This window comes from Oculina patagonica, chromosome 2, assembly GCF_052425735.1.
Source record: "Oculina patagonica isolate OP01 chromosome 2, crgOcupat, whole genome shotgun sequence".
Lineage (NCBI taxonomy): Eukaryota > Metazoa > Cnidaria > Anthozoa > Scleractinia > Oculinidae > Oculina > Oculina patagonica.
Window position 1 is genome coordinate 21,939,277 of NC_135759.1, and position 27,931 is coordinate 21,967,207.

Sequence of the window (27,931 nt, forward strand, 5' to 3'; positions counted from 1 at the left end):
TACTCCACTTTTACAGCCCTCATTGCGACAAGAAAACGAAAACTGATTTTGTACTCGATAAAGAATACGTTTGTATGCCATTAGTCGGAATTTTTTTTTTCAACCGTCAGAAACATCCACTGTTGGTTTTTGATTAAATTATTAACAGGCTGTTACATCGACCGTAAAATCGATGGAACGTCTGGCAGATAGAATTAAGGCTGAAATTTCACAATTCAACACAATCACGTATGATCAGAAGAGAGGAAGTTCTTTTTGTATAAATTCCCTTTTTATCTCGTTAACTTTGCAATAATATTTGGAAGGAAGAGAAATTTTTGGGTACCAGTAAAATTTTTTATCAGACTGTTAAATCGACCGTAAAATCATGGAATGCGTGCAGTTGAAATTAAGGTTGAGATTTCACAATCACAACCGATCAGAATCACCTACGATTTAGAAGAGAGCAAATTTCTTTTGTTTAAATCAATTTCCTATCTTGTTTACCTTGTAATGACATTTAAAATATGAAGAAAATATTGGGTACCAGTAAAAATCACTTACATATAACTGCAGAGCATAAAAATTGAAGTTTTGCCCATTAGGCCGTTTAATTTCAAAAACCTCTTGTTAGGAGCCAATGAGCTTCTCACACCAAATAACCCACGCGCTTACCTTAACGAGCTAAGAATTTTAAATGAACGGCTATTACTCTGTAAAAGCAAACCCACATTACAGTTCACAGTTCACAACAGCTTTCCGGCACCACAGAACAGGAGACATTGGAAGTATCAAACATCCTCAGGTTAGTAGAAAATATTGTCTCACAAAGATTGGCCAAGTTAACTTGGTATTTACCGGTATTTTTCTGTTCCAAATATTTTTTTACGCTCTGATTTTCTCATGTTAAAGTTATCTAAATTTATTTTCGGTACCTCCAACTTTTAAAAACGAATAATCGATAGAAACAGCGAATCAAAACCCAGTTTTTTTTTTTTCAATATCTACTTTTTAATTCAAGCCGCTATTGACGAAGACGATTGCAAAACAAGCCTTCTCTTACGGAGAAAAAAAATTACCAACTCAATTAAAATCGGTAATTGAATTATGTAGATTTCATTATAGACTCTCACGATTGATTGTCAAGTAGTGTGGTCTTATTCTTTATACCATGCCATAGAAAATACAGCCAACCAGAATACAGGAAAGCCATTGTATATTCGACGGTATTCAACCCAACCTTCCCATCGTGCGCTGCGATTGAATTCTCGACGAGATTTAGTAAGCGTATTTTCTATGGCATGGTATCAGTAAAATAGTTACACAACACTTTCTCGTGGTATACATATAGATTACTTCATAGAAAGTGCGCCGTACGGATTTATATTTACGAGTTGCAAAACTTTGGAAAACGAACGAGTGAGCGTAGCGAACGAGTGAGTTTTCCAAAGTTTTGCAACGAGTGAATAAAAATCCGTACAAAGCACTTTCTATGCTGTAATTTGTTTATTATATATATAAGGAGAATTCAACCATTGAACACTTTACGCCGACTTTTCCAGTTTATTACCTTTGACATACAACAGCTGCAGTTAACGGCGCGAGAAAACAAAGCTGCAAATGCACATAGCTTTACAACCGAATTCGCTATTTCAATAATATACATGTAAAAAAGAAAAATTACTGGCGACAAACATTCCTAGACAAAAACTTTATTTAAATAAACACACTGCATTACATTTACGTTAAAAACTTCGTATCGCATCGAACTCATCGATGAAACTTCGCCACAAGCGAATAAACTACTGGCGAATCAACTGGCGAATTGTGAACAAATTGTGACAACACAAGGAGTCGGTTAATTAAACAATAATTACGACGTAAATCCAGATTTAAAATGCAATTTACTTAACCAAGACGATCCCTACTCTGGTAAAGTACCTGAATATTCTTAGAAAGTCCGCGGATGTGTTGTAAGTTCCGATGAAAGTCTTGTCTTCGCTTTCACTTATCGACACCTCTGACACTTCGCCTTCACCTTTCCTCACTTCGCCTTTGAAGAATGATTTTTATCACTGCTGTATTCTTTAGGTTTTGCTTAGCGTGTTTCTGTTGGCTTGCATTTCCAGTAAGTTCTTAAAAGGCAAACTTTTGGAAAGGAAGAAAACGTGTAGCCATATTTTCAAAACATAAACTGCCGTCGAGAGCAAACTTTGCTGCTCGCTTTCTCGACCTCGTTGGAAACCATTTGAATTCTGGCGCTGTGATTGGTTGAGTCGTTCTACTCTAGATGCTGATTGGTTATATTTTTCACATGTGAAGAAAGCTATACGCGAAGCTGATTGGACGTATCGCTTTTTTCACATGTGAAATATAGCAAATATAGATTTCTATTTGCAAGGTTTATTGCTTAAAATTCTCGCTATATATATAATAATATGGAATATCCCACTTGTCACTTGTATTTTCTTGGTATACACACTCGCCTAAAGGCTCGTGTGTACACCGAGAAAATACAAGTGACTCGTGGGATATTCCATAGTATACCACTCGAAAGCGTTGCATAAATAACTAGTATATAACTTCTTTAGTTTGAATTTGTTTTCTCGAAATGCCATTGTATTTTATTTCACTATTGAATTTGAAAGCTGCCTCGAATGGTTTACAGACAGTACCAAATAGGATTTTACGTGTAATAGTTTAATAGGAAAAGATTCCCCACATATAACTGTTATATGGGCCAAGATTTCTCAGGACAGCACTCGGCATATGACTGACTTTTCCAAAACATCGCTTCCTATAAAAGCGCAAGTTTTCAAATCAAAACGGGGCCGGGGTTGAACAAAATTCTCAATCGGTGCGCTCGGTTGTTAAGAGCGATACCGTCAATGTGGCATGAATAATAAAATAGAACGGATAAAATGACTTTGGCTTCATTTTGCAGTGTTCCTCGTTACCATATTTTTACCTCCGTTTTATTCAGCACTTTTATTTCGTATTCTTCAATGTGGAGGCACGCGAGTTAACAAGATAAAGAGAGAAACGTTTAAGAAAATCAGAATCTGTTACTGGTTGAAAGACCGATATCTTCATTATCCTAAATGTTTTCAGTTTATTTCGGCAATTTTGAAAATGGGAAGTGATTACTCAATGCGGCGGAGTCGCGGAGAGGTTTTATAAGCTGAGCTCTGATATTTTAAGGGACTATGTAACGGATTTTAACTGATTTTTGAACCGCAAAAATTGATATTTCTGTCACAGGAAACCTAAAAATAATAATACATTTTTATAAAAAGTTGCTATATTAGAGCACTGAAACTGTTAACGAGCATCTTTAGCTGCGGATAGCTCGGATGGAAACGGATTGCAATTTGAAAACGTTAGGCAAACGATTTCAATTTTCCGCGCATCTTCGAAATATCGATATTTATAGCCGTAGCTTGATTTCTATCCGCAAATTAGGGTTTTATATTCCTTAAGATGTTCAAAGATAAGGTTTATTTAGGGTTAAGCTGCCTACCACTAATTTCAGAACAGTTTAGACAAAAAATCTGCGAGATCCCAGTGACATAGTCCCTTTAAGACCCCTTAAACGGTTTATTAGCCCGAGGCAAACTGCCTCAGATTTCTCGATTCCCTATACTCCCTTGTACTGATACAAGTAAAGATTTATTTGTAAAAACAATCGTCATTTCCATCTAGATTTTAGCGTTTCTTTTTTAATGTTCTCTATTATTCTAGAACTCTAGCAATTGCTCACAAAATTTTTAAAAATCTTATGTTGAAGTTTTCTTTTTTTAAAAAAAAAGGCAAGGTAAATTTTTGGTCCTCATTTCAATAACCTTAAAGAGTACAAGAGACGTATTCGTCTTTCACTGCAGGGTTAATTGCGACCAAAAACGGTGACAAAAAATAATGTAAATGCTCTTTTTATATAATGTTTTAAAACAATTATATTTCTTCAAGACAACGTATACTTTGGGTTCTCGCATTCACATTTTTTAACCGTCAAATGCATTGCGGCTGTTTGACTGTGTGATTAAATTGTAATTATTTACAGAGCATTTACTCGACCGTGAATTTGATGGAATAGACCAGTGGAAATAGTTCTGTCATTTCACTTACCGTTCAGGACACACTTCCACGTAAATCAACTAAATCAGCTTGTTTTTTGCAATAAACGGAATTTGTTCTGCTCCGGGACACCCTGTTAAAGCTACAATTTACTTGAATTTCCTTAGCTTCTTACGCCGGCAAAATGTTTTTGAAGTTTAAGTGGTTAGTTTCTACTGTGTCAACAGAGTTGACGAAGTGTTAACCGGTAGTTAAGCTCTGAAGTGTTATTTGAAGTGCAGTTCACACTGTACTTATATTTGAAAAGAAAAGGACATATTAATTAAAAATTCACACAAGAAAACTAATTAGTTTGCCTTAAAGCCCATTACAGTCATTAAATTATTCAGTATCAGACCAGGTGTTTAGTAAGAGCTTTTGTCTGATAACAAATAAACGCGTATTTTGTGGACTGGAAGTTTGCTTTTCAAGAGGTGTATTAACCAGAATACAATGAGGGTACTAGTACAAATTACATACAAAGCATATGCATTGTGGGCTGGTTTAATTTCAGTTTTCTTAATTAAACCGTTCAAACTTAAGAGCCTTGTTTTAAGGAGCCTATCAACAACTAACACCAAGCAACTAACACGCTACTTAACTTTAATGAGTTAACAGACTTATATTGAAGGCCTTTATTCTGTGGACTGAAAGATGACTATATTTCAGTTTATTCAGAAGGGGTTAGTAGAATTGCAATTTACTATTGTCTGGGATAAGCTCGATAAGATAAGTTCCTCATTTTATTACCATTTTAAATATTTTTCGACACAAACTCTGCTTCTTTCCTTAATAAAAAATAACCTGTAAATATAGTTTTGAGGCAACACTAAATGAATAAGTTAATAGGAACACAACAGGACAAAGCTTATTCCATTCTTTCTAACTAAAACCTTGGACAAAACTAGCTGAAAAAAGCGCATTTCGCGCATTTTTTACAAATGTCCTGACTTGCAAGCGGGTAAAAATATTTTATCCCCCTCTCCCCTCACCCAAATTGAGGTTTGCGCTTCGCTAGGCTTAGCTGTTTTCAAGACACGAAAGCATTAAAAACATTGAACAAAAAAACATTGTTTTGCTTCCGCTAGAAATCCTTTTATTCCAAGAAAAATAAGAATTTTTCTTGCGTTGACTCGAAAATTAGGCAAATTTCAAACCACTGGCGAAATTTGCTTTTACAATCCTTGCGTTTGCAAACGACTTTACAAAGAGGTAGACACTATCTATCGACAGTCGACAGAAAAACTTTTTATTTCATAAGAAAATAATTTCACGGCTGTAGCTAAATTTGCCAAACTAGAAAAATATTTCCGATAACACAAACTGACTTTCGGTAGGGTATTCGGGAATTCGGCTGGGTAAAACTTGACACGTGCATGGTGTAACTCCAACTTTTCATAATGCTCTGTTTTTCCTGACCAGCTCTCTTAGAATATCACCATCACTATCTTCATCCATTCACCTTCAACAATTAAGGAAAACTAAAATAGGGATTGAAAATTTATTAACCATTTAATTTTTCTTGCAGATTGCGTTATTGACACCACTTACTGCCACACCAGTGCGTGAGCAAACAGCCGGTAAAACTGAGCCATGTTTACTCCCGTGGTATTGTTGATTTGCCTCACAGTCATATCTATATCGACCGGTGCCCCAAGCAAAACCGAGGAGTTGGGAAAAGTAGTAGATCTTCGAGGGACCAACCTACTGGATGACTTTCAAGAACGCGAGACAACCATTTTTGAGCCTATCGATTCAGGATGCTTCATTGATGAAACGAAAGGTATTAAGGCCTCAAGAAAGTTCATGCAATATTATGAAAACAGCAACTCCTTCTACTCGTCTTTGGCCACCCAATCAGAATTAGACGCCTCGTTGCAGTCCTCATACACTCTGGGTGTGACCCTGAATGTTGCAACAAAGAGCAAAAGTTCGAAGGAACATAAGGTGAGTGGAATGTCTTTAAACGCACTGGCAGTGAACGAAAAGATCGTGGTGAAAAGAGGCTGTTTAGAAAGTGAAGACACAACATTAAAGAAAAGTTTTCTAGAGGACTTGGAAAGCTTGCCCTTGACAATTAATGCCCCCTGGAAAAGCAATTCCTGGGAAGCATATCACAGTTTCCTGAGAAAATACGGCTCCCATGTCATAACGTCTGTCACGCTTGGATCAAGCTTTAGACAAATGACATTTGCAGAGAGTGACAAGTCTTACAGTGAGCGAGAGTTTGAGGTGAAAAGTTGTATCTCGGTAGCAGGTGACACACCCGCTGGACAAGCCAGTTTCAAAGGTTGTACAGACATAACGTCAGAAGAAAAGAAAACGGCTAGCAGCATGAGCACAAGTGATAAAGTGTTCGTTTTGGGGGGAACTGCGGAAACCCGTAACAAACTGCTGGACCAGGAAACAAGGTCGGTCGAAGCGATTCAACAACTCTTGAACGAAGCCCCAAAATCTCCCGCATCCATCGAACACACCTTCTATGCGCTCTGGAACGTCTTACAAGGTCGTTTCAAACCACAATCAGCCAACCACATCAGGGGTTTAAACTTGGAGTACTACTATCTCGGCTTCTTGAATTATGGCTGTCCCTACCAAGAAGGTGGTGGCGTTGCATTTCAGAAATTCGACTACACCAAAAGTTCCACTAAAACCTCCCCAGCATTCGAGTGTTCCCTTGCTAAAGAGGGCTGCCACAGCAACAACGATTGTCATTACCACGTGGGCGTTTGGTGTTCGTGCCGTGGAAGCTCGTGTGTTCGCTACAAGACTGAAACGCAAGAGAACGGTTCCAAGAAGGAAGTTGCATATGCACAGACGTCAGATTGGGCATGGCATGGATGCGATTGGAAAACCTGGGGTTCTTACTGTACTTGCCAACAGAGTAAGGAGCGAAAGACCGTGTGGTCGAGGCCAAGCAAAGATGCCCCTGCACATAAAGCACGTCACCATGGCAACCATCACAAGGCAAAAGATCAAGGGCATAGGAAACCAAAAAGAAAAGAAGAATGAAATTAATCTTCCGCGTATTGTGATACTCTGAGTTCACATTGAAATGATGCACGTATAATTAAAGAATAGCGAGTAGACTGAAACATCGACTTGGTCATTAGATCAGACTTGTGCAACTATATAATATGTGCAACGTCGATCGGCTTAGTTTGATTGTATTAATATATGTTAGATAACAAATAAAACGTGCATCCACGCGAGTCAGCAGGCTTCTTCTTGTAACCCTAGTTATGCCAAACTGAAACTACTATTTATCGAAGGGTGGGAGGGGTCAAACATGCTCATTTTGGAAATCCGCGAGTCTGGTTGGTTCGCTCATCGTTGTCTAGTTGCCAGATAAAATACAACAAAAGAAGGAAAAATCGTTCTTGATTTTGGGCTAAAATAATCTTAAATTGTTATTTTTATGTTCTTTTTTTATAGGCGATAAATAAAAACTCGGGCTCGCAGTTTTATTTTTAAGTACAGCTCAGATCCGTCTTCACTCAGTTTTACCGATAAGGAATCCTGCAGTGGACTGACTTACACGTAAGGCAGTCTGTTGGAACACCATTGGTGAAATGAATCTCATTAGTAAGTACATGTATAGCGCGCTTGATGTGGTTCATGGATTGTAGAGGTATACAGCATGGGGCCTAGTTCTCGGCCGGGTCCATTTCTCTATCACTTCTCGTTTTTCTTTTCGCGTCACATTTGAATTTAAATTAAAAAAGTATTTTTTTTTTTTTTTTTCCAGAGATAGACTGATCATACATCACTTTTAATTTACCCTCGGATTTGAAGAGTAGCTTATACAGCTAATAATTATCTCTGAGCATATCACAGTAAGCACAGTACAACGGGCAAAGACCAGACCGCAACACCGAGAGCTCCATGCCCCACCTCTTTACGATTACGCCCCCTGCTTACCATATATAACCATGATTCCTTTACTTTCGCCATCTTGAGTCTTGTCTTTCCATTTTCCAAAAGACGCCAACACGCTGAGTTGACACGAAGATCAGGGTAAATTTTTTTTTCCGAAAACTTGCTTGTTTATGGCTCCTCAGAAAACATGGTTCCACTTAGATTCGTCTTTTATATTTTATCCGAATACACTTACCAAGTTTTTTACATATGAAGCGTTAGATGATCTAGCTTTTCTTGAAGTAAACGTCTTGCTGTATTTGAACGTTGTATTTTCGGCCTAAACTCACTCCTTACGAATATTTCCATGCGACTTTTCGTATTTTCCTATTCTCGGCCACAATGCTCGCAATCACCACTAAGCGCTTCAATTTTTAATATTATTTCATCTGCTGTGGCCAAAATGAATAAAACAAGTGTTTAAGACACTTTCACTGCACTTGGGAGAGTAATAAGGCGAGTTGCAAACTTTCTTTTCTAAAATAAAACAAAGCCGTTTGTGATCGTTATAACAAAAATAAGTTTTCTGGATAAAGCGATGAGCCTTTTAATAAAGAGAATTGGCCAAGAACTGGGCCTTCAAGCGAAGCCACCATTTTCGTTATTACTTTTACAAAGAAGTGTTGACCAGTCGATAGCATAACACGTAACAAATGAATGCTGAGGCTAGCTTTGAGCGAAATTTCAAGTTCCTGCAGTTCTTCTGAGGTGAGAAATACAATTCTACTTCTTTTGTGGCCGAACGGGCCACATACTGTATTCATGTGTAGCGCGCTTAATTGTTTCGCTTTGTGGCTTAAACAACATAGGTAGATATTAGATCTGCAGCGCCCTTGTTTCAGTTCATGGGTTATATAAGAACGTGTAGCGCGCTTGTTTCGCTTCCTGTCTAAAAGGACAAGGTATATACGCATGAACAGCGCAAATGTGTAGCGGGCTTGATTCGGTTCATGGGTAAAAGAACGAGGTTTAATTATGTGTAGCATACTTTTTTCAGCTCATTGATTAAAGAAATGGGTATATTCATTGTTTCGGCTCATTGATTAAAGAACGAGGTTTATTTATGTGTAGCGCGCTTGTTTCAGCTCATTGATTAAAGAAAGGGCTATATTCATGTGTAGGGCGCTTGTTTCGGCTCATTGATTAAAGAAAGGGGTATATTCATGTGTAGGGCGCTTGTCGTTTCGGCTCATTGATTGAAGAAATGGGTATACAGGTACTAGACTGTGTTTGGTTAGACCATTGTTAAACAGCAGGAGGTCAGTGCGTTCAGGTGACTTGCTTTCGGACCCTTCCGAAAACCTCCAAGGCAACGGTTTTAAAATCGTGATAAGGACAAAGCCTTTACAATCCTGCAAGCTAAGATCCGTTTTTTAAGCCCTACTTTCGAGAGATTTTGTTAACAGGCCATATAGATTTGAAATGACCTGCAACATTTGGTTCTTTGAAAATTTGAAAACCAATCGTGCCTGCCCATTGTCAGAAAAATCGCCCGGAAACTGGTAGAAAAAGCAAAATAATTCAAATACACATGCGTTGATTAAAAAATACTTACCTCTTACCAACCGATCGAGCGCGAGGGCCGTACTGAGGAATATTGGCCCGAGGTCGTAGCAGTACGGACCGAGCATAGCAAAGTCCGTACAAAAACGACCGAAGGCCATACGAGCCTAGTACGAGCCTAGTACGGCTCGAGCAAGCTAGGTTAATCAGGGGCACCCAACAGATCGTTTCGGTGAATATCTGTTCGGAAGACCTATAATCGCCTTCGAATTTCGGATTAAAATGTGATGAAAAACTGGATATTTCTACAGCTCAATCTTTCGTGACATGGAAAAAGTAATGCCTATTGTTTACGGAGAGCGAAAAATGTTGTTTGGGCATGAAAAAAGGTCAGCTACGATTTTCGAGAACGCAATAGCGGCTCGTAAATTCGGGTAATAATATTTCGTTCCCTAAAATTTTCTGAAGTTTGAAAGTTCAGCTAGCGTTTCCGAAAAGATACACTTTTCTTAGCATTTAAAAACAAGGCTTAAAAACGCATAAATAGGACACTTACAACGTAAAAACGGTGTTTCGACACCTATAGTAAAATTTTCTCCTTGGATGCCCCTGGTTAGTAAGTGGTTTATTACATGGCACTCGGGCCATGCTTGTTCATTTTTCTGTTAAAAAAGCACTTCCGGTGACTTGCATTCAAAGTGATTCCTCCGTAACGTGTATATGTTGACGCGATCAACTCAGAAAGAACAAGCAACCACGAGTTTGAAAACAAATTTATATCGATCGATAGTGGCGAAGAAGACGAATATTCACCAAGCGGACTTTTATTCAATGCAGAAACTGGAACAGGCGTCGCCAAAAGCCAGGAGACCCCAGGAAGCAGAACTAGCGATCCTGAACGTTCTGATTGGAAGTTCCAAACTATCGGACTTCCGGTTGAATTGCGTGTGCCTGGCTTTCAAAAACATGACTCAACAAACTCCTTGGTGATTTTACTTCCGGCCATTTGAACTGTTTTTCAGTAAAGCTAATCAAAATCTATCCGGCAACGGAACTCTCGAAGGTCGCTCGCTTTCTCAAGCATGCGCAGTAAAAAGCGAAGATCCAAGGTACGAGTTTGAGGAAATGACAGCTTCTTTTGCAGAGTTGACGGAGAACGATTTGAAATTTCTACAAGGCGAAATGGGAAACCACGAAGCGCGGACAAATGACCAGTCTTAACGCTTTCTTGGCCACAGTCTTACGGCTCTATTCAATGCCTCCAAATAAAAACAGCGCCCCTCAGAAAAGACAGTCAGAAAGAAGTCAGAAGCAAATATTAAGGTCGCAAGACCGAATCCGTCGCTGTACCACCACCAAAAATAGTAAACAAATACATGTAACAAATGGCTTGTCGTGTCGGCTTCGTATAAAATAAATTTGCTGTAAAAATCTGTAAACCATTTAATCTCATCCAGTTTAGAAACACTTTGCCAATTTGGTGATCAAATAGTACATCGTCTGCAGAATACAAAGGAATTCTGAAGAGCCCTTAACCGGGGCGAAACACTGTGTCAAACTTGCCACGAACTATTTTGTCATTATTTGTCATTTGTCATTAAATTATGATTTTGGTTGGTCATAAATATTAACCATCACGAGGAGAAGTTTTTTCTGCTACCCACGACTTTTATCCACACGTTCACCCACGTTTTCACCCACACACACGATCCACGACTTCGACCCACGACTGTTAGCTGTACACTATTTTAATACATCGCGCTATGCAACTCAGAAGATATCAGAAACCTGCCAAGATCGCACGGTTCTGGTTTGTCTCTTCTCCAAATATTTTCACACAATGTTTGATCCGAATACGATATCGCTACGGAACTTGCTGAGACAGCGTTACCTGCCGTTTATTCATCTCTTCCTTAACATAGTGTCTATAAACAATAAAATTCATCCCGGAACATTCATTCGTCTATGTCAGATAATTTATCCCGTGTGAAAACGGTCTGCCCCATTGAAAATGCTGTTACCAACCTCTATATCTTGTTTTTAACAGTCAACTTCACATCGCCGTTCGTCACAATGATTTTACAGTAATTACAATACCACATTTTAGTGCTTGTTTTGTCGTCATCCACGTCCGTCAGGTTATTGTTAGCTGGGCAAGCTCCCGTAAGCGGCCATATATCCCTTACACCTCAAGTGGCTGCTTACGAGAACCATTCTCGTAAGCGGCCAGCTCCAGTTACGGACACTTTTTCGCGTCCCGAGGGTGTCCGCTTACGAGAGCTTCGACTGTACTGGCCGGGCCACATGTTTATTTACATGCAAGCATGTTAATGACCGAACTGATATGACACGGCGAGAAAACTTCGTTAGGGGCGTGTTTAAAACACGAAATGGCGAAATGGCAAAACGACGAAACGGCGAAATGACGAAATAATGTGGAGAAATTGTGGACACTGCAGGGCAGAGTTTGTTTAGGGAGTGTTCGTGACATGCCAATTACGCGTAAAAAATCCAAGCTCGCTTTTGGCTGGCTGCCGCGATGTCTCGTCACGGCAAAGGTCGGTTAAAAATGGCGGACAAAAAACAAAACAAAGACGCGTCGTCAGAAGAAACTCTGTCGATCGCTCTCTTATATTCTTTTCTCAGAGGTTTTGTCCCACAGAATAAACAAAAAGAGGGTAGTGAAACCGTGACAGGGAGATTTTTATCGAATGGAGACTATTTAAAGCCGGGAATGACAACCAGCACGTTTCGTATTTGTTTGGGATTAAATATATTTTGTATTAATAGCGCGAAATTCCCAGTTTACCTCGGCTGAGGTACCAGGGAGCCGCTAAAACTATAAAGCAAATTTATATGTAATATAAATGCCAATTTACATGTAATATAAATTAAAGTTAATGTGACAACCATGAAAGGAGTTCAGAGAAGTCATAAGATCACTCTATTCAAATATGCAGATCTGTCACGTAATATGCTGCAAGACTATCACTCTTGCGTTACATTCAAAGGTCAAATTCACTTCTAGAGTGTGATGCGCTATTTGGGCTGGCCAATCACATCGCCCCCTTTTCTATTATGTCAATCAAGGCCATGCGGTTTTATCTAGACTTGAGTAGTTTTACTTCAAATTCTCTGAGCTCCGTAGAAGAGTTTTCACAATAATCCCACCCACCCAACCCTCTTTGGTTCTCTTTTAGCTTAGTATTTGTAAAAATGTAGGCAATGTTCTAGTTCTACGTACATATCTGGCTATGTTGAGGGTGTTTATTTTACTATTATTATTATTTACAAACGTAAGCCATAGCTGATGGACTAAAGAAGCAAGCCCGTATTTGTAGTCATTGTTATAATTATTATTTCCATTTTGTATGCTAACTTACGTTTAGAGCTGATGGACTTAAGCAGCATGCCTGCTTACAGAATTGTTTTTTTATATTGTTACCATTTTGTATGCTAGCTCAGGCTTAGAGCTGTTAGACTTGAGCAATGTGTCTGCTTTTGAGATATTGATATACATGTAACCGTTAGCTTAAGTGTCGAGCTGGCATACACTAACTCAACCATTCTGTTATTCGATTACTGTCTCTTCTGAACTTCTTCAATAGCCTTAGACCATCTTAATTAAGCATTGTCTTTCCTTATTGTTAATAAACCACGGGAGGGGATGAAGTGCTCTGTACCATTCGCCCTTTTGCCCCATAGCCTCACAGGGTCAGCTTTCCCCTTATAGTGGGGACCCCCCAGTGTTGCTGTTGTTGGTTGTTGTGATTGTTCCCAAGGGTCCTAGAGATTAGGACCCCAGGTTCTTGGGAACCAGGGCATGTGGTTGTGTTTGTTCCCAAGGGTCCTAGAGATTAGGACCCCAGGTTCTTGGGAACTAGGGCTTCCAGTCCTGAAAGGAAGGAGAGGATTCCAGTCTCTCGTTGCCAACCAACTAACCTGTGATACATGTACCCTGCATGATTCCTATTGATGATTCTGATTGGCAACTCGAGCACTTCATCCCTTACCCCTTTTCTCCCACTGAACTTGTTGTCTTGTTTTGACTTCATGGGTTGGGAACATTAAGTAGTGGTTACAAAGGCTATTTGAAAATAAAATGGCTTCTCTTTCTTCGAAGAAATTGCTTCCAAGTGACTTTCCTTAGACGTGTTTTCGCTGCGTGACAAACTTGGAAGGGTCGAGAGCTGGAAAAATTAAGCGAAAACAGATCGCAAAACCGCAGCGGATATTTATTCCATGGGATTCTGGCTACTTCTTGCTGAAAGATCATTGTTCTGAATTGACGAGAGAGATGCAACATTTTGAATATCTACTCACACTGACAGGACGGAAGAATTTGGATCCAAAATGACCTTATCTGTGCGTCATTAGAAAGAATAAGTCAGCCATTGGGGCATTTTTCGCGTCTTTTAATCGACTTAAAACCGCAGCGACTAGGTCCTCTGGAGTTGAAACTTTTAGAGCCCGATGAAGCTAACTGAACATTCGAACCGATTCAGATGCAACATTGTGCAATTTGCGACGGAAAATGAGGTAGGAATTGTTTGAAGATTTTTTCCCATACATAGTATTATAACTTGTACGGCCATTTGTGTTGCGTTATGCGTGCACTCAGGTCGCGTTACTGCGCATGTATGTGTAAAATTTCTCCACATGTGGCAAAATGTTAAGATAAATACACGTAAATAATATAGTTTGGTTTCATTTTGAACTTTAAGGTAGTTCTGTTTACATGTCTAGACTGAATTATTTCAAGGGAACATTTCAATGTTCTGGCCCAGGAATATAATGAATACGTGGCTTATCACAACGCCAAATCGAACGTATTGCTAAAAAAGGTCGCAGCACATGTACACCAGGATATTTTTTTCCATTTAGTACTTGCCAAGTTGCCTATCAGTATCTGCACTGCACTACAGAGCTTACATTGTATCGAAGGACTGATATAGACATCGAACGTTACTCCGTTTCTGTGCAAAGAACGTTTGCCACTGATATCGTGTATGAACGTTATCGAAAAGTAGGTTTGGTATTGTTAATCCATTTCTTGTGAATGTTGGAGCTCAAAGCATTATTGCATAGCCGACACTCGGTGGCAAATACGAGAAAAACAAATCATTTTCTTCCGATGTCTAAACGAAACGCCGACATCTCGATCAAGAATGTCCTAGGCGTATCAAACAGCGCCCTGTTAACAGGAAGAGACTGGAATCCAAATTACCCATTTCGCCATTTCGCCGTTGGCCATTTCGCCATTTCGTGTTTTAAACACGCCCCTTCGTTAGTTCAGTCAAAGCACGAGAAATTCTTTAAATTGTATTTATTTTCAGTTTATAACAAATTGATGGTTTTATGAAAGCGTAACTGGCTTGGATCGTCCGAATAAGTGTTGAAGGAGTAGAGGAAAGCCGAGGCAGGTTTCTAGCTCTTACAGACGTATCCTCGTTAATTTGTTTTATGGAAAGCATTACCAAGCATTGCTCCTGACCATGTGAGATTTCTTGTTTTTTCATACATGAAGTAAACATCACACTTAACCTTTTTTTTTAAGTTAAAAAAAGTTTACACCAAGAAGAATCGAACCCGGGTCGTCGGTTTACCAAGCGGGATTCATCCCTACTATGCCACCGACGACCAGCTGCCAGGACCGTGATTTTTTTGGATAGAAATCCCAACCCCATTATAAAAGCTAACCGCAAGCAATCTAACGTGGTGTAATATGTCATCAGCTGTCTCCACATGGTCTGAAGCAATGCTTCGAAGTGATTTCCTTGTTTTATTCGGTAATATGAAAGGCGGTTTAAAAGAAAATGGTGTGAAATTTAAATAAAACTCCTAGCTGAAAACACGAAACGATGAAAGCACCAATCATCAGGTCATCTTTGTAACTGTTTGTTGGGCAGAGATAAGTTCATTATTGAAAAATTAGCTTTTCTGAAATGTCTTTCATTGTTTAGAACTATCCTTCATTTGTTATGCTGCTTAAATTTAATCGTTGAATAAAATTAGATCATTTTAACTGAATGTCTAGATTTAGATAGGGAGCTACTTTACAATTTAAATTCAATTAAGGGCCAGGGAAAACTGCATTTTTGAATTCCATGTTTGTCTGTCGCTTTATATTTAAAAATATAACTTTTAGTTTAGATTCACTCGATTAACCTTTTACTGTTATGAGCTCTAAATACTGGTTAACAGAAAAAAACGGAAAGATTCACTGTAATTAACGATTAGACCTGAGCTATAAATTGAATATTTGGAATAGAGGCAAATTAAACCTAAGGGTCTTAATAACGACTATAAACAATTCAAAAATATCGGACCTGTTGTCGTCCATAAGGGGGTCTATGAAGACAAAGACCTGGGACCTGCGGCTACCACTGAGCTGAAATCTAAGACCTGAAAATTAACTTATAACCGTCTAAATCTAATAAACCGCCTAACCTAATCAAACTAAAACACGAAGAGAGGGATGTCAGTGACTTTGAAATTAATTGAAGTTGAGTTAAGGGCTAGGTAAGTAAACGCTAATTAATATATTTGCCCTCAATCTAAACAATCAATCGAAAATTTTTTTAAAAATATATAACAAATCAAGTTGTTTTACGAAAACGAATTCAGACAACGTTTTCAAAATCATTTTAATATAATTTATCTTCGCCCATGTACCGTCCAAAAGCTGTACAATTTTGACACGATCATTACATCATTGGGGTTCTACCGCCTCCTTTATTTTACTTAAATTGTACGTCGTTTCCTGCTATTATCGAGGGGTTTTGCAATAACCTAGTATATTCATAAAGAAATCATATGAAGAGATTCCTGTTAGAGCTAGAAACCAGATAATTTCTCTGCAATTTTTAAGTCGTTCTAAACTTACTTAGTGCATGGGCGATCAGTAAGTTATATTTTTATTACTGACTGGCTTCGGATCCCGACATAAAACATTTTGTTTTCATTCATTCCATTTACGATCATTTATATTTATGTAACTAAACGTGTCATAACATCGTTCAAATTAAATGCTATTTTCACTTAAACTGAAAGAGTTTATCCTGTCCATACTTAGTTGTATGTCCTCACCGACTTAACAAGGAAACTCACACAATTAATTGTTTAAATACAATCACTACCGCTGTGAAAGTTAGTAAACTTGCAATAATTTCTAAAAAAAATCAGTTAACTACCACCTTTTATTGTGACATGTGTAAAATAGCATTGGGTCTAGTGTGCAACGACCATACCTAAAAAATATAAAACCGCCAAAAATGGAAATATATTTGAAATAAAGGAAAACCATATGGATATGACCTTGGTTCGTTTCTTTCTACTACATATGAACAATAGAAGTTATTGTGGCGGACCTGTTATCATCAGTAGGGCGTCTACAAAACGAACACCTAAAACCTGAAGCTACCTGAAACCTTCCCTGACCGGAAAAAAACCTTAACGCTGTCCCGCCTTAGATTCCATAACTATCGGATCTAAATCTAACTCGTCAATCGAAATTGTTCAATATGTTGACGATTTCATCTCAGGTAATAAGGGGGATTTTTAAGCATTGCAGGGTAGTTTTAAGACACATTTGAATACTAAAAGGTCGTACTCAAACAAACCTTGCAATCTTGGAAATTATTTCTATGCTTTCTGACTTGTGTAGAGTGTTGAATTATATTGAAAGTTAACAGGCCATTTACATACTGTAGACGGCTGAATTGACTGACATGGTCGCTGACAAACTGGGCAAGACTTGTTGTATTTTTGAAGTCCTCATCTAGAGTAAATGACTTGGAATTTGACATGAATTGAAAGTTTTGGCCCACATAGACTTGACACTCTTAAAAAGGAGCTTCGAGTTGGAGAGTTTTCGCGATTATTTACGCGAAATCAAATCACTAGACAAACTTGCTGGCGGTGAGGTTCTAACGCTTGGACAATAACAGCTTGTTAGCCGTTTTGACAATTCTTTGATACTGAGTTTATTTTTTATTTTTTCAATTGAAGCAAAGCATATTAACTGAATGCTTGTTGTTCATGGTCTAAACCAAACCAAGTTCTTGTATTTCAAGGTTCGGTGGCGATTTTACACAAGTACTAGTACTCTTCGAATCTAGCGTGGAAAGGAGCATGTAGGGTGGGGAAGGGGGCTTTATCGATCAATTGCATGGGCACGATTTTTGTATTGAAATGTTAGAGGACCAAGTCCTTCTTTTGCTTTTTTTCCACAGTTGTCACGATTGTGTGACCTCAGTTTTATTTACGTTTTTTGTTTGGATTCTTTTGTTTAATATAGGCAAGACTGATGGGAAAATAGTAAGACAAATTTGTTAGATAGTATAATCGAAATACAAGATCAAGATTATGTATTTGCACTGAAAATACCAAAATATGTTTTGAGTATTTTATAAACAATTTTAGAGGGAAAGTTGACTAAAACAAAACTATATCATTGAAATTAAAAAGAACAACCCCCTGTGGTCTTAACCTGCCTCCAGTACTTCAGTGATCATAGCATGTGGACTGCTTTCAACAAGGAGCGAAGCTAAAAAAGGTTTTTAAACGGTTTATTAGGCAAACTGAATAGATTATAGCAAAGACGCATTTCATTTAAAAACAAGTGAGCCTTTTTCGTTTAGTAATAGTGTAAGTTCATAAGTTCATATAGTGTTATCGTCCGAGTGAAAGTAGTTCTGAAAAGAGCTGTTGTTACGGTACGTTGGTGACTAACGTTTCGACAACCTGAGCGGAAGCCATCTACAGAGTCAAGAGCAGTGGTAGTTTTACCTACAGACTTTTGTTCCGATTCATTTGTCCAAAATGTTTAAGATTGGAAGCAAAATAGCGTAGACAAATTTGTTTGTAGACAAATTGGTCAGTTTATTTTTTTAGTATTCTCCCTGAACTAATAATTCCAGGAATTTAGAAAATCTCAAAATCGATCACATGCTTATTTTCTTCATTCGCATTTCTTTTCGTGTGTTTTCAAGTGTGAATAAATACTCCAAATTTTTCGCAACAAAATTTACTCCATTTTTACAGCCTTTATTGCGACAAGAAAACGACAACTGATTTTGTACTCAATAAAGAATACGTTTGTATGCCATTAGTCGGATTTTTTTTCAACCGTTAGAAACATTCACTGCTGGTTTTTAATTAAACAGGCTTTTTTATTATTAACAGGCTGTTACATCGACCGTAAAATCGATAGAATGCCTGGCAGAAGGAATTAAGGTTGAGATTTCACAATCCAACATAATCACATATGATCAGAAGAGAGGAAGTTCTTTTTGTATAAATTTCCTTTTTATCTCGTTAACTTTGCAATAATATTTGGAAGAAAGAGAAATTTTTGGGTACCAGTAAAAGTTTTTATCAGACTGTGAATCGACCGTAAAATCATGGAATGCGTGCAGTTGAAATTAAAGTTAAGATTTCACAATCACAACCGATCAGAATCCCCTACGATTTAGAAGAGAGCACATTTTCTTTTGTATAAATCAATTTCTTATCTTGTTTGTCTTCTTATCTTGTTTGTTTGTCTTTACAATGAAAAGAAAATATTGGGTACCAGTAAAAATCTTTTACATATAACTGCACAGCATTATAATTAAAGTTTTGCCCATTAGGCCGTTTAATTTCAAAAACCTCTTGTTAGGAGCCGATGAGCTTCTCACACCAAATAACCCACGCGCTTACCTTAACGAGCTAAGAATTTTTAATGAACTTCTATTACTCTGTAAAAGCAAACCCACATTATTCACAGTTCATAACAGCTTTCCGGCACCACAGAGCAGGAGACATTGGAAGTATCAAACATCCTTAGGTTAGTAGAAAATATTGTCTCACAAAGATTGGCCAAGTTAACTTGGTATTTACCGGTATTTTTCTGTTCCAAATATGTTTTTTACGCTCTGATTTTCTCATGTTATGGTTATCTGAATTTATTTTCGGTACCTCCAACTTTTAAAAACGAAAAACAGCGAATCAAACCCCAGTTTTTTTTTCAATATCTACTTTTTAATTCAAGCCGCTATTGACGAAGACGATTGCAAAACAAGCCTTCTCTTACGGAAAAATAAAAATTACCAACTCAATTAAAATCGGTAATTGATTTATGTAGATTTCATTATAGACTCTCACGATTGATTGTCAAGTAGTGTGGTCTTATTCTATAACTTCTTTAGTTTGAATTTGTTTTCTCGAAATGACATTGTATTTTATTTCACTATTGAATTTGAAAGCTGCCTCGAATGGTTTACAGACAGTATAAAAATTAATAGGATTTTACGTGTAATAGTTTATAGGAAAAGATTCCCCACATATAACTGTTATATGAGCTAAGATTTCTCAGGACAGCACTCGGCATATGACAACTATTTCAACACCTCGCTTCCTATAAAAGCGCAAGTTTTCAAATCAAAAGGGGGCCGGGGTTGAACAAAATTCTCAATCGGTGGGCTCGATTGTTGAGAGCGATACCGTCAATGTGGTATGAATAAAAAAATAGAACGGATAAAATGACGTTGGCTTCATTTTGCAGTGATTCTCGTTACCATCTTTTTACCTCCGTTTTATTCAGCACTTTTATTTCGTATTCTTCAATGTGGAGGCACGCGAGTTAACAAAAACAGGCGACGGAATTGACATATAAGACGAAGCTGTCTTGAGATCAGATAAACAGAGAAATGTTTAAGAAAATCAGAATCTGTTACTGGTTGAAAGACCGATATCTTCATTATCCTAAATGTTTTCAGTTTATTTCGGCAATTTTAAAAATGGGAAGTGATTACTTAATGCGGCGGAGTCGCGGAATGGTTTTATAAGCTGAGCTCTGATATTTAATCTGATTATAGGTTACCGTGATAATTTAAAAGCAAACGACGATTTATCTTCCTCGCGGGCCAAAATTAAGGCATATAGAAAATCGTGCCGTTTGTTTATGTGCGCGCGCTCATCAGGCGTACAATTCTGCGCAGTAAGGATGCGCAATGCAATGCTGAAGAACACCTTAAAGAATGAGGTATATTCATGCATGTGTAGCTTGCTTGTGTCGCTTCATGGCTTAAAGAACGAGGTATATACACATGAACTGCCCACTTGTTTTGGCCCATGGATTAAAGAACGAGCTATATCCATGTGTAGCGGACTATTTTAAGAACCCTGGTAGTCTAAATTTGTTTTCTAAAGTACCATTTATTTAGGCTAAAAAAAATCCAGGTTCTGATACGCGGGGTTTTACTGTATTAGACATGGGCATGTATTAGACATATTTTGAAAACCACTTTAAAAAGCTCGCTAAACGAGCTTAAAATCAGACGTAGTTCAATCTTACCCTCACGTTTCAAAGCGGTTTATATTTCATGCTAGTCAGCGTAGTTTCATTGCAAATCAAAGTCTCTTCGAGATATCGACGTTTTTGCATGAAGTACGAGTCGAAGGTTTATCCTGTGCATTGTTCTTCGAACTTATCATTACAGTTTCTTTGTAGTTTAGTTTAACAATTTCCTATCTTCGCGGAGGAAATGCAGCCATATAATTTTGTCAAAAATGGCTCGTCCGCGCCGGGTATTTATACACATATTCCTTAACATTACACAAATAAACAGTGCAAATTTCACCTAGATCTGACAATTCTATACTTTAAAATTGCAAGGACCTTTCGAGGCAGTCGATTACGGCAGCGAAATTAGCAAATAAAACAGCAAAATATGCGTTTGACGCTTTGTTTTTGTCATTTTGTGACGCCATATCTGAATTGTTATAGGTAGACCGCTGTTCAATGTGTTCAAGGCCGTAGCGTAACGATTGCTCCACAAAAAATACAGATATTTCCGACTACTGTCGGAGAAAACTGGCTCAAAAATGGCTTGTCTGCGCCGGGTATTTATACGCATATTCCTTAACATTACACAAATAAACAGTGCAAATTTCACCGAGATCTGACAATTCTATACTTTGAAATTGCAAGGACCTTTCGAGGCAGTCGATTACGGCAGCGAAATTAGCAAATGAAACAGCAAAATATGCGTTTGACGCTTTGTTTTTGTCATTTTGTGACGCCATATCTGAATTGTTATGGGTAGACCGCTGTTCAATGTGTTCAAGGCCGTAGCATAACGATTGCTCCACAAAAAATGCAGATATTTCCGACTACTGTCGGAGAAAACTGGCTCAAAAATGGCTTGTCTGCGCCGGGTATTTATACACATATTCCTTAACATTACACAAATAAACAGTGCAAATTTCACCGAGATCTGACAATTCTATACTTTAAAATTGCAAGGCCTTTCAAGGCAGTCGATTACGGCAGCGAAATTAGCAAATGAAACAGCAACTGAATATAATTGCAGCGTAAACAAATCGTTACACTCAAGCTGCGTTTTGTCTAGGCTCTGCGAGGGTCGGATATCAAGACCCAGGATTAAACAAAAGCCATATATACAGTGAATGCTTTCGAATTATATTTGAAGATGAAATAAGAAAGAATTTTGCTGTCTTTGACTGAAATTCCACTCGAACTGCGTAGATACGATCGCATGTTGTAAAGCCGATTCATGCAACATTGCTGTCATTCCCTGTCAACGCGAGGTCACGTCCCTAACGACCTAGGCTGATGACGAAATAGAGTTGCGCTTGCATGTAGCGACCAAATTTGGCCTAATTTTTAACCGCTCCTAAGCTAAAAGAAGCCCCATCTCTTGCATTTGTTTTAACTTCAATAATACCTTTGAAAAGAGCGAGTTTATTGGTATGGTTTATTTTTGACGTTTGTAATTTTTAAACGATGTAAGTGCTAGTGATTATTTACTCGTGTTTTAGTTACGCAATCCATTGTTTGTGCGACGCTTTTTATAGATCGCCTTTCAGACACACGTGCGTTGAGTTAAGAAAGCTGACATGTCACTTTTAAAATTGTTATATAACGTTTGTAAATGTGACAAGTCACGTTTTTTTCACGAGATCGCAAGTGATCACCCACAGCGGAAAGTAATCCCTTGAGAAATTAAAACAGTCCCTTGAGAAATTAAAAAAGTCCCTTGAGAGTTTACAAATATGTGGTTCCAAATTTTGTCCACTAACCCCTATTCTACGTTTTTAGCTTGTAAACAAGCAAAAACGTCGAAAAAAGGGACGAAAAGAAGATTTTCAAGTACCCTCACCGAGGGGGAGGGGACCGCGCCTTGTAAATCACTAGTTAAGCAAAAATCAAGATAACTTCAAAAGGTTTGACACGGTCATGTTATATTTCTCAAACAATAGGCACTGCAAATTACTTGTACGTAGCTATATCTGGGCAGGATCAGGATCAGCAATAGCATAGGGAACGTACTCGTGTTTTACTGCCTGGTTTATTTCGGTCATTAAAACAAAAGCTACTATAGGTAATGTTTTAAAAAAATATCCTTCTAAGCCGACAAAGAATCAATGTTTGATTGTCACATTCAAAACTCCCGGGGCCCCGGGTCAAAACCCTTCAACCGTCAATTTGTGGTGGTTTTACTGTGTGATTATTTACCAATAACTCGACCGTGGAATCGGTGGAATGGACCAATCAAAATTATTTAGTTATTTCACTAACCATTCAGGACATGAAAATCAAAGTTTGTTTTCCGTAAATCAGCTACCTTTTTCTTATTTATTCAAGTTCGTGAGACTAGATTAAGGCGATTTTTGCGATTTACAATCGCGAAATATGCCCGTTCCATTTTCGCGAAATAAATTAAGTTCCCGCGAAAATAAGTAACAATGAGGTTAATCAATATGAGCCTTGTTTCTTTTAATAAAAGGAAATTTGTTCTGTTCCTGTGAGTTTTTTAAACTATGATCTATACTTTAATTTTATTTTTACACCGAAAAAGGGTTTTCGAAGTTCAAAGTGGTTAATTTTCACTGTGTCAACAGAGTTGGGTAGTGCAGCTCTGAAGTCTACTTTTAATTGCGGTATACCTTGCAGTTTTTTATTGCAATCACAACAAAACAAAAAATAAAAAACAATGTGCTACTAGCAAGGCTGACAATATAATGGCTATAACACTTAATAAATTATATAACCCTAGGTAGCCCTAGCTGTTAGGGTAACCCTAGCGCCTTGTAAACGCTCTGCTAGGGATAACTCGCCTACCCGGGACAACTTTATTTTGGCTCCAAAAAGATAAATACGTTTTAAAATACCGACAAAAACAGCGAATTGTGACCAAGAAACATCGTGTTATTTCACAATTTGTCGTATTTTTGCACTGGAACGGAATTATTTTCGAATAACAGTTTCTAACGACAAAATTTTACAAGGTTAACTGAAGCGTAACCGGTGTAAGTTGACCCTGGCAAGTAGGGTTACCCTACCCGCGAATTTTGCTTGTAAACCCGGGCTATCTTCTCTTGCTAGAGTAATCCTAGCACCTAGTGTTACCCTACCTGCTTGTAAACAGGCCCTTACACACGAAACTTTAATGAGCTAAGAATTTAAATTAAAGGCCTTTATTCTGTGCAAACATCAGATCTTTGACAACACAGAGTACAAAAGAAATCGACGCGAGGAATCGAGCATCCACAGGTTAGTGGAACTGAAACAAGTTTGATATGCTTTTTTATTTTGGTCGAGTTACTCGATCCGTATATGGCTAGGCTAATTCGCCATTTACAATATGTTTTCTCTGCACTGTCTTATTTTGGTTCCTTCTTTAATAAAAAAAAAAAAACACCTGATGAGAACAAGGCAAAATAGAGCTTTTTTGATTCTATGAGAACAAGGCAAATTACAGCTTATTTCATTGTTTGTCTAGCTAGCTAACGATTCTTAGTGTATTTTATTGGTTAAAATTACCAATTCAATTAGCGTGGTAATGCTTTATATGACAGGAATTTTTTTGTCTATGGGTGTCATGATTCAGGCTGATAAACCCACGTTTCGCGCTCAAGAGTTGTAAATTAGTTTCAAAAGGCCAGTAACAATTAATTAAAAGACTTTGAAACGAAAAGACGTTTTATGAAATGACATAGTCTATCAGAAATTAAATGGCTTGTAATCAAATTGTACAAACAGCCTAAGCAAGCCCATATTAGTAAATTAAGCAACGAGGAAATACGACAAAAAATTAGAAAAACAAACTGAGCACTTGATCCGTCCTGTTTTAAATAGTAACATTAATATTCCTACCATATATTTATTCATTTGTCCCGTACTAATGATTTTACACAATATCCCTGTTTGAAATGAAAATTTACTTCGTTTGGTTATGAAAACATTTCAACCTGATTGACTTTCAATTCTATACTGTTAAAGTGCTACTATGATCACATTTTCGATTTCCTTTTTTTACATTTTCGTGTACAATAAGACTTTCTTACTCACCTTGCCAATTTTCAATCCATTACGAACATCAGAAGTCGTTTTATTTTAACTTTTATTTCCGATAATTCAGTACGGCCGCCATTAAACAACCTTGTTCCAAGGCTTGTTTGCGAATAGGGATGAAATGATGTCAAAGGCTACAAAATACCTCACGGGTTGAAATTATAATAACCACGGGGGGGGGGGAAGCAACTTCCCATACATTCTCTTATATAAAAACTGAGCGATGCTCTCACAACTTGCAAAGCAATCATCGGGGCGGTAGTCAGCGGATGTCTCTAAGGCGCATGAGTAGCTCCTTTCTTTGTGAACTTGCCAAAACAAAAACATGGGACCAGTGAGAGAGTTCGATTTTTTTTATATATGTAGTAATAAAAAAGACTTTCTAAGTTTTGACTTTAAAGCAGCGAAAATTTCTCCGAAAAGGTTCTTGGTGTCAATATGTGGTGTTTGTTATGAAATAAAACCATCACGGGAATGGTAATGAAAACGTGGCGATCGAATATTCCCGCGCTGGTCGGAGCTATTGTTCTTGCTCTATTGTTTGAGGTTGTTTGTTGACTTGGTCTTTCTTTGTTTTACTTCATTTACAATCCCCATGTGGGCCAGTTGAAAATCGTGGTACAAACATGTCAAACATTTGCATTTCAGCACTGAAAAGTAGCACGGCATCACAAAATTCTGCGTTCTTAAAACTACACGACGATGACGAAATTTTCGGATTTAAACACGCTGCTTTTAGATTTTTAGTTAAGAGAATTGAACCCCTTTATAATAAGTGATTCCACGACATAGCAGCTTCCATTTCGCGGGTAAAGATTGCCTGTTGCATCATCGTCCAAAAACCGCTGACTACATCGTGAATTGATCGCTTTGCAAGTTGTGAGAGCATCGCTACTCGGTCCCAGGCCTCGTTTCTTCCCCCCCCCCCCCCCCTGATAATAACAATAAGTATAAAGCATAAAATGGACATTATGTCGTGACATATTGACTCGTATTAACGAAGATGAAGTTTTTTGGGAGACGTAAAATGCCATCCAGTATCGTACCGCAAATATCGACAACTATTGAAAATTTTCAGAAATTTTCTGCAAACTGAGTACATAGACCATTAGTTAAAAATAGATCGGAAGAAAGAAACAAAATGTGGCTACCAACTAAGGAGGTCTAATGACAAAACTAGTGTTGTAGTTGCGTATGTACATGTGGGTGTAAAGTAAATGCAAATTGTGAAGTTTTTTTCCTATATCAATACAATTTCTCTTAATGTCGCTTGTCGGTTTTCACCATCCTCATCCATTCACCTTTAACGATTCAAGTAAACTAAAACTATGTTAAAAAGTTTTTCTTTTATTTTTTCGCAGGTTGCATTGTACTAGCGGTATTACTCACTTCCCACCAGTGCTTGAGTCGCATACAGCCGAGCCATGTTTGCTCCCTTGGTATTGTTCATTTACCTCACAGTCGTATCCACATCGACTGCTGACACAAGCAAAACCATTGAGCTGGGAAAAGTGATAGATGTTCGAGAGACAGACGTACAAAGCGACTTTCAAGAACGCGAAATAACCATTTTTGAGTCTATCGATCCAGCATGCTTCATTGATGAAAATCAAAGTGTTCAGTCCTCAAGAAAGTTCATGCAATATTACGCAAATACCAACTCCTTCTACTCGTCTCTGGCCACCGAAACAGAATTGGACCCCTCGTTGCAGTCTGCGTACACTCTGGGTGCGTCACTAAAAGTTGCGACAAAGAGCACAAGTTCGAAGGAAAGTAAGGTGAGTGGAATGTCGTTAAATGCACTGGCAGTAAACGAAAAGATTCTTCTGAGAAGAGGTTGTTTAGAAGGTGCTGAGATGACATTGAAGACACAATTTCTGGAAGACTTGGAACTCTTGCCCGTGAAAGTAAACGCCCCCTGGGAGAGTAATTCCTGGGAGTTATATCATACTTTCCTGAAAAAATACGGCACCCATGTTATAACGTCTGTCACGCGTGGATCAAGCTTTAGACAAATGACATTTGCGGAGAGTTCTAAATCTTACAGTCAGCGAGATTTTGAGGTGAAAAGCTGTCTCTCAGTGGCAGGTCCCACATCCGTTGGAATGGCTGATTTGAATGCTTGCTCAGACATAACTCAAAGTGAAAAATCGTCGGCAAGTAGGATGAGCACAAGTGACAAAGTGTTTGTTTTGGGGGGAACTGCGGACACCCGTAACAAGCTGTTGGACCAGGAAACAAGGTCGGTCGAACAGATTCAACAACTATTGGACGAAGCCAGAGAATCACCCTCGTCTATCGAGCACACCTTCTTATCGATCTGGGACATGTTACAAGCTCGTTTCGAAGCAGGGACACCCAACAACGTCAGAAGTTTAAACATGGAGTACTACTATCTCGGCTTCTTGAATCATGGCTGTCCCTACGTACAAGGCGGAGGAGTTGCATTTCAGAAATTCGACTACACCAGATGGACCACCGACACCTCCCCAGAATTTGAATGCACTCTCGCTAAAGAAGGCTGCCACAGCAACAACGATTGCCATTACAAACCCGTTTGGTGTTCCTGTCATGGGGACTCATGTGTTCGCTACAAGACCGTAACGCAATCGTGTAGTGGTGTCACAAAGGAAACTGCATACGCAAATAAGGATTCAAACTGGGGATGGAGTGGTTGTGGTTGGAGAGTCGCTGGTTCTGAGTGTGCGTGCTATAACACAAATCGTAATTGGCGGAAAGTTGTATGGTCAAGGCCCAGCAAAGATGCCCCTACCCATAAAGCACGTAACCATGGCGACCACCGCGATGCAAAAGTTCACGGGCATAGGAAACCGAAAGGAAAAGAACGAGATTAATCTTTCTAAGTTTTCACGATGCACGTATAAGTTAAAAAAATAACAAAAAATGTAATTTACATCAACTTGGCAATAAGATCAGATTTGTCCAACTATATAATATGTACAAAGTCGATCGGCTTAGTTTGATTGTATTAATATATGTTAAAATGGAATAAAAAAAGTGCACCCACGCGAGTCAGGCTTGTCAATTGTAATGATA

General features: G+C 38.2%; 3 protein-coding genes across 7 annotated transcripts in view; all 3 read left to right on the forward strand.

Annotated features, from left to right (window-relative positions):
* LOC144643528 (DELTA-thalatoxin-Avl2a-like) overlaps window positions 1–27,880 on the forward strand; it is a 188,423-nt gene extending 160,543 nt beyond the window's left edge. The window contains exon 2 of the mRNA XM_078502815.1: window positions 27,740–27,880. The gene's annotated coding sequence lies outside the window, so the exon portion shown is untranslated. The remainder of the gene's footprint in view (window positions 1–27,739) is intronic.
* Window positions 1–27,890, forward strand: part of LOC144643532 (DELTA-alicitoxin-Pse2b-like) — a 66,611-nt gene extending 38,721 nt beyond the window's left edge. Inside the window, exon 3 of the transcript XR_013568919.1 lies at window positions 27,761–27,890. The gene's annotated coding sequence lies outside the window, so the exon portion shown is untranslated. The remainder of the gene's footprint in view (window positions 1–27,760) is intronic.
* On the forward strand, window positions 713–27,740 carry LOC144643531 (DELTA-thalatoxin-Avl2a-like). 5 transcript variants are annotated; one of them, XM_078502818.1, is made up of 3 exons: window positions 739–784; window positions 24,018–24,073; window positions 26,236–27,740. In XM_078502818.1, exon 3 carries the CDS (start codon window positions 26,299–26,301, stop codon window positions 27,727–27,729), a length of 1,431 nt encoding a protein of 476 aa, XP_078358944.1. In that variant the 5' UTR covers window positions 739–784; window positions 24,018–24,073; window positions 26,236–26,298; the 3' UTR covers window positions 27,730–27,740. The 5 variants fall into 5 exon arrangements, with proteins under 5 accessions (XP_078358949.1, XP_078358944.1, XP_078358946.1 ...); XM_078502823.1 differs by lacking the exons at window positions 24,018–24,073; window positions 26,236–27,740 and adding an exon at window positions 5,621–7,304 and having other exon boundaries at window positions 713–784; XM_078502820.1 differs by lacking the exon at window positions 24,018–24,073 and having other exon boundaries at window positions 748–784.
* Window positions 27,891–27,931: the final 41 nt, after the last annotated feature.

Excerpts from the sequence above, each read along its gene's own strand:
- LOC144643531 (XM_078502818.1), top strand. The coding sequence starts at position 26,299 with ATGTTTGCTCCCTTGGTATTGTTCATTTACCTCACAGTCGTATCCACA.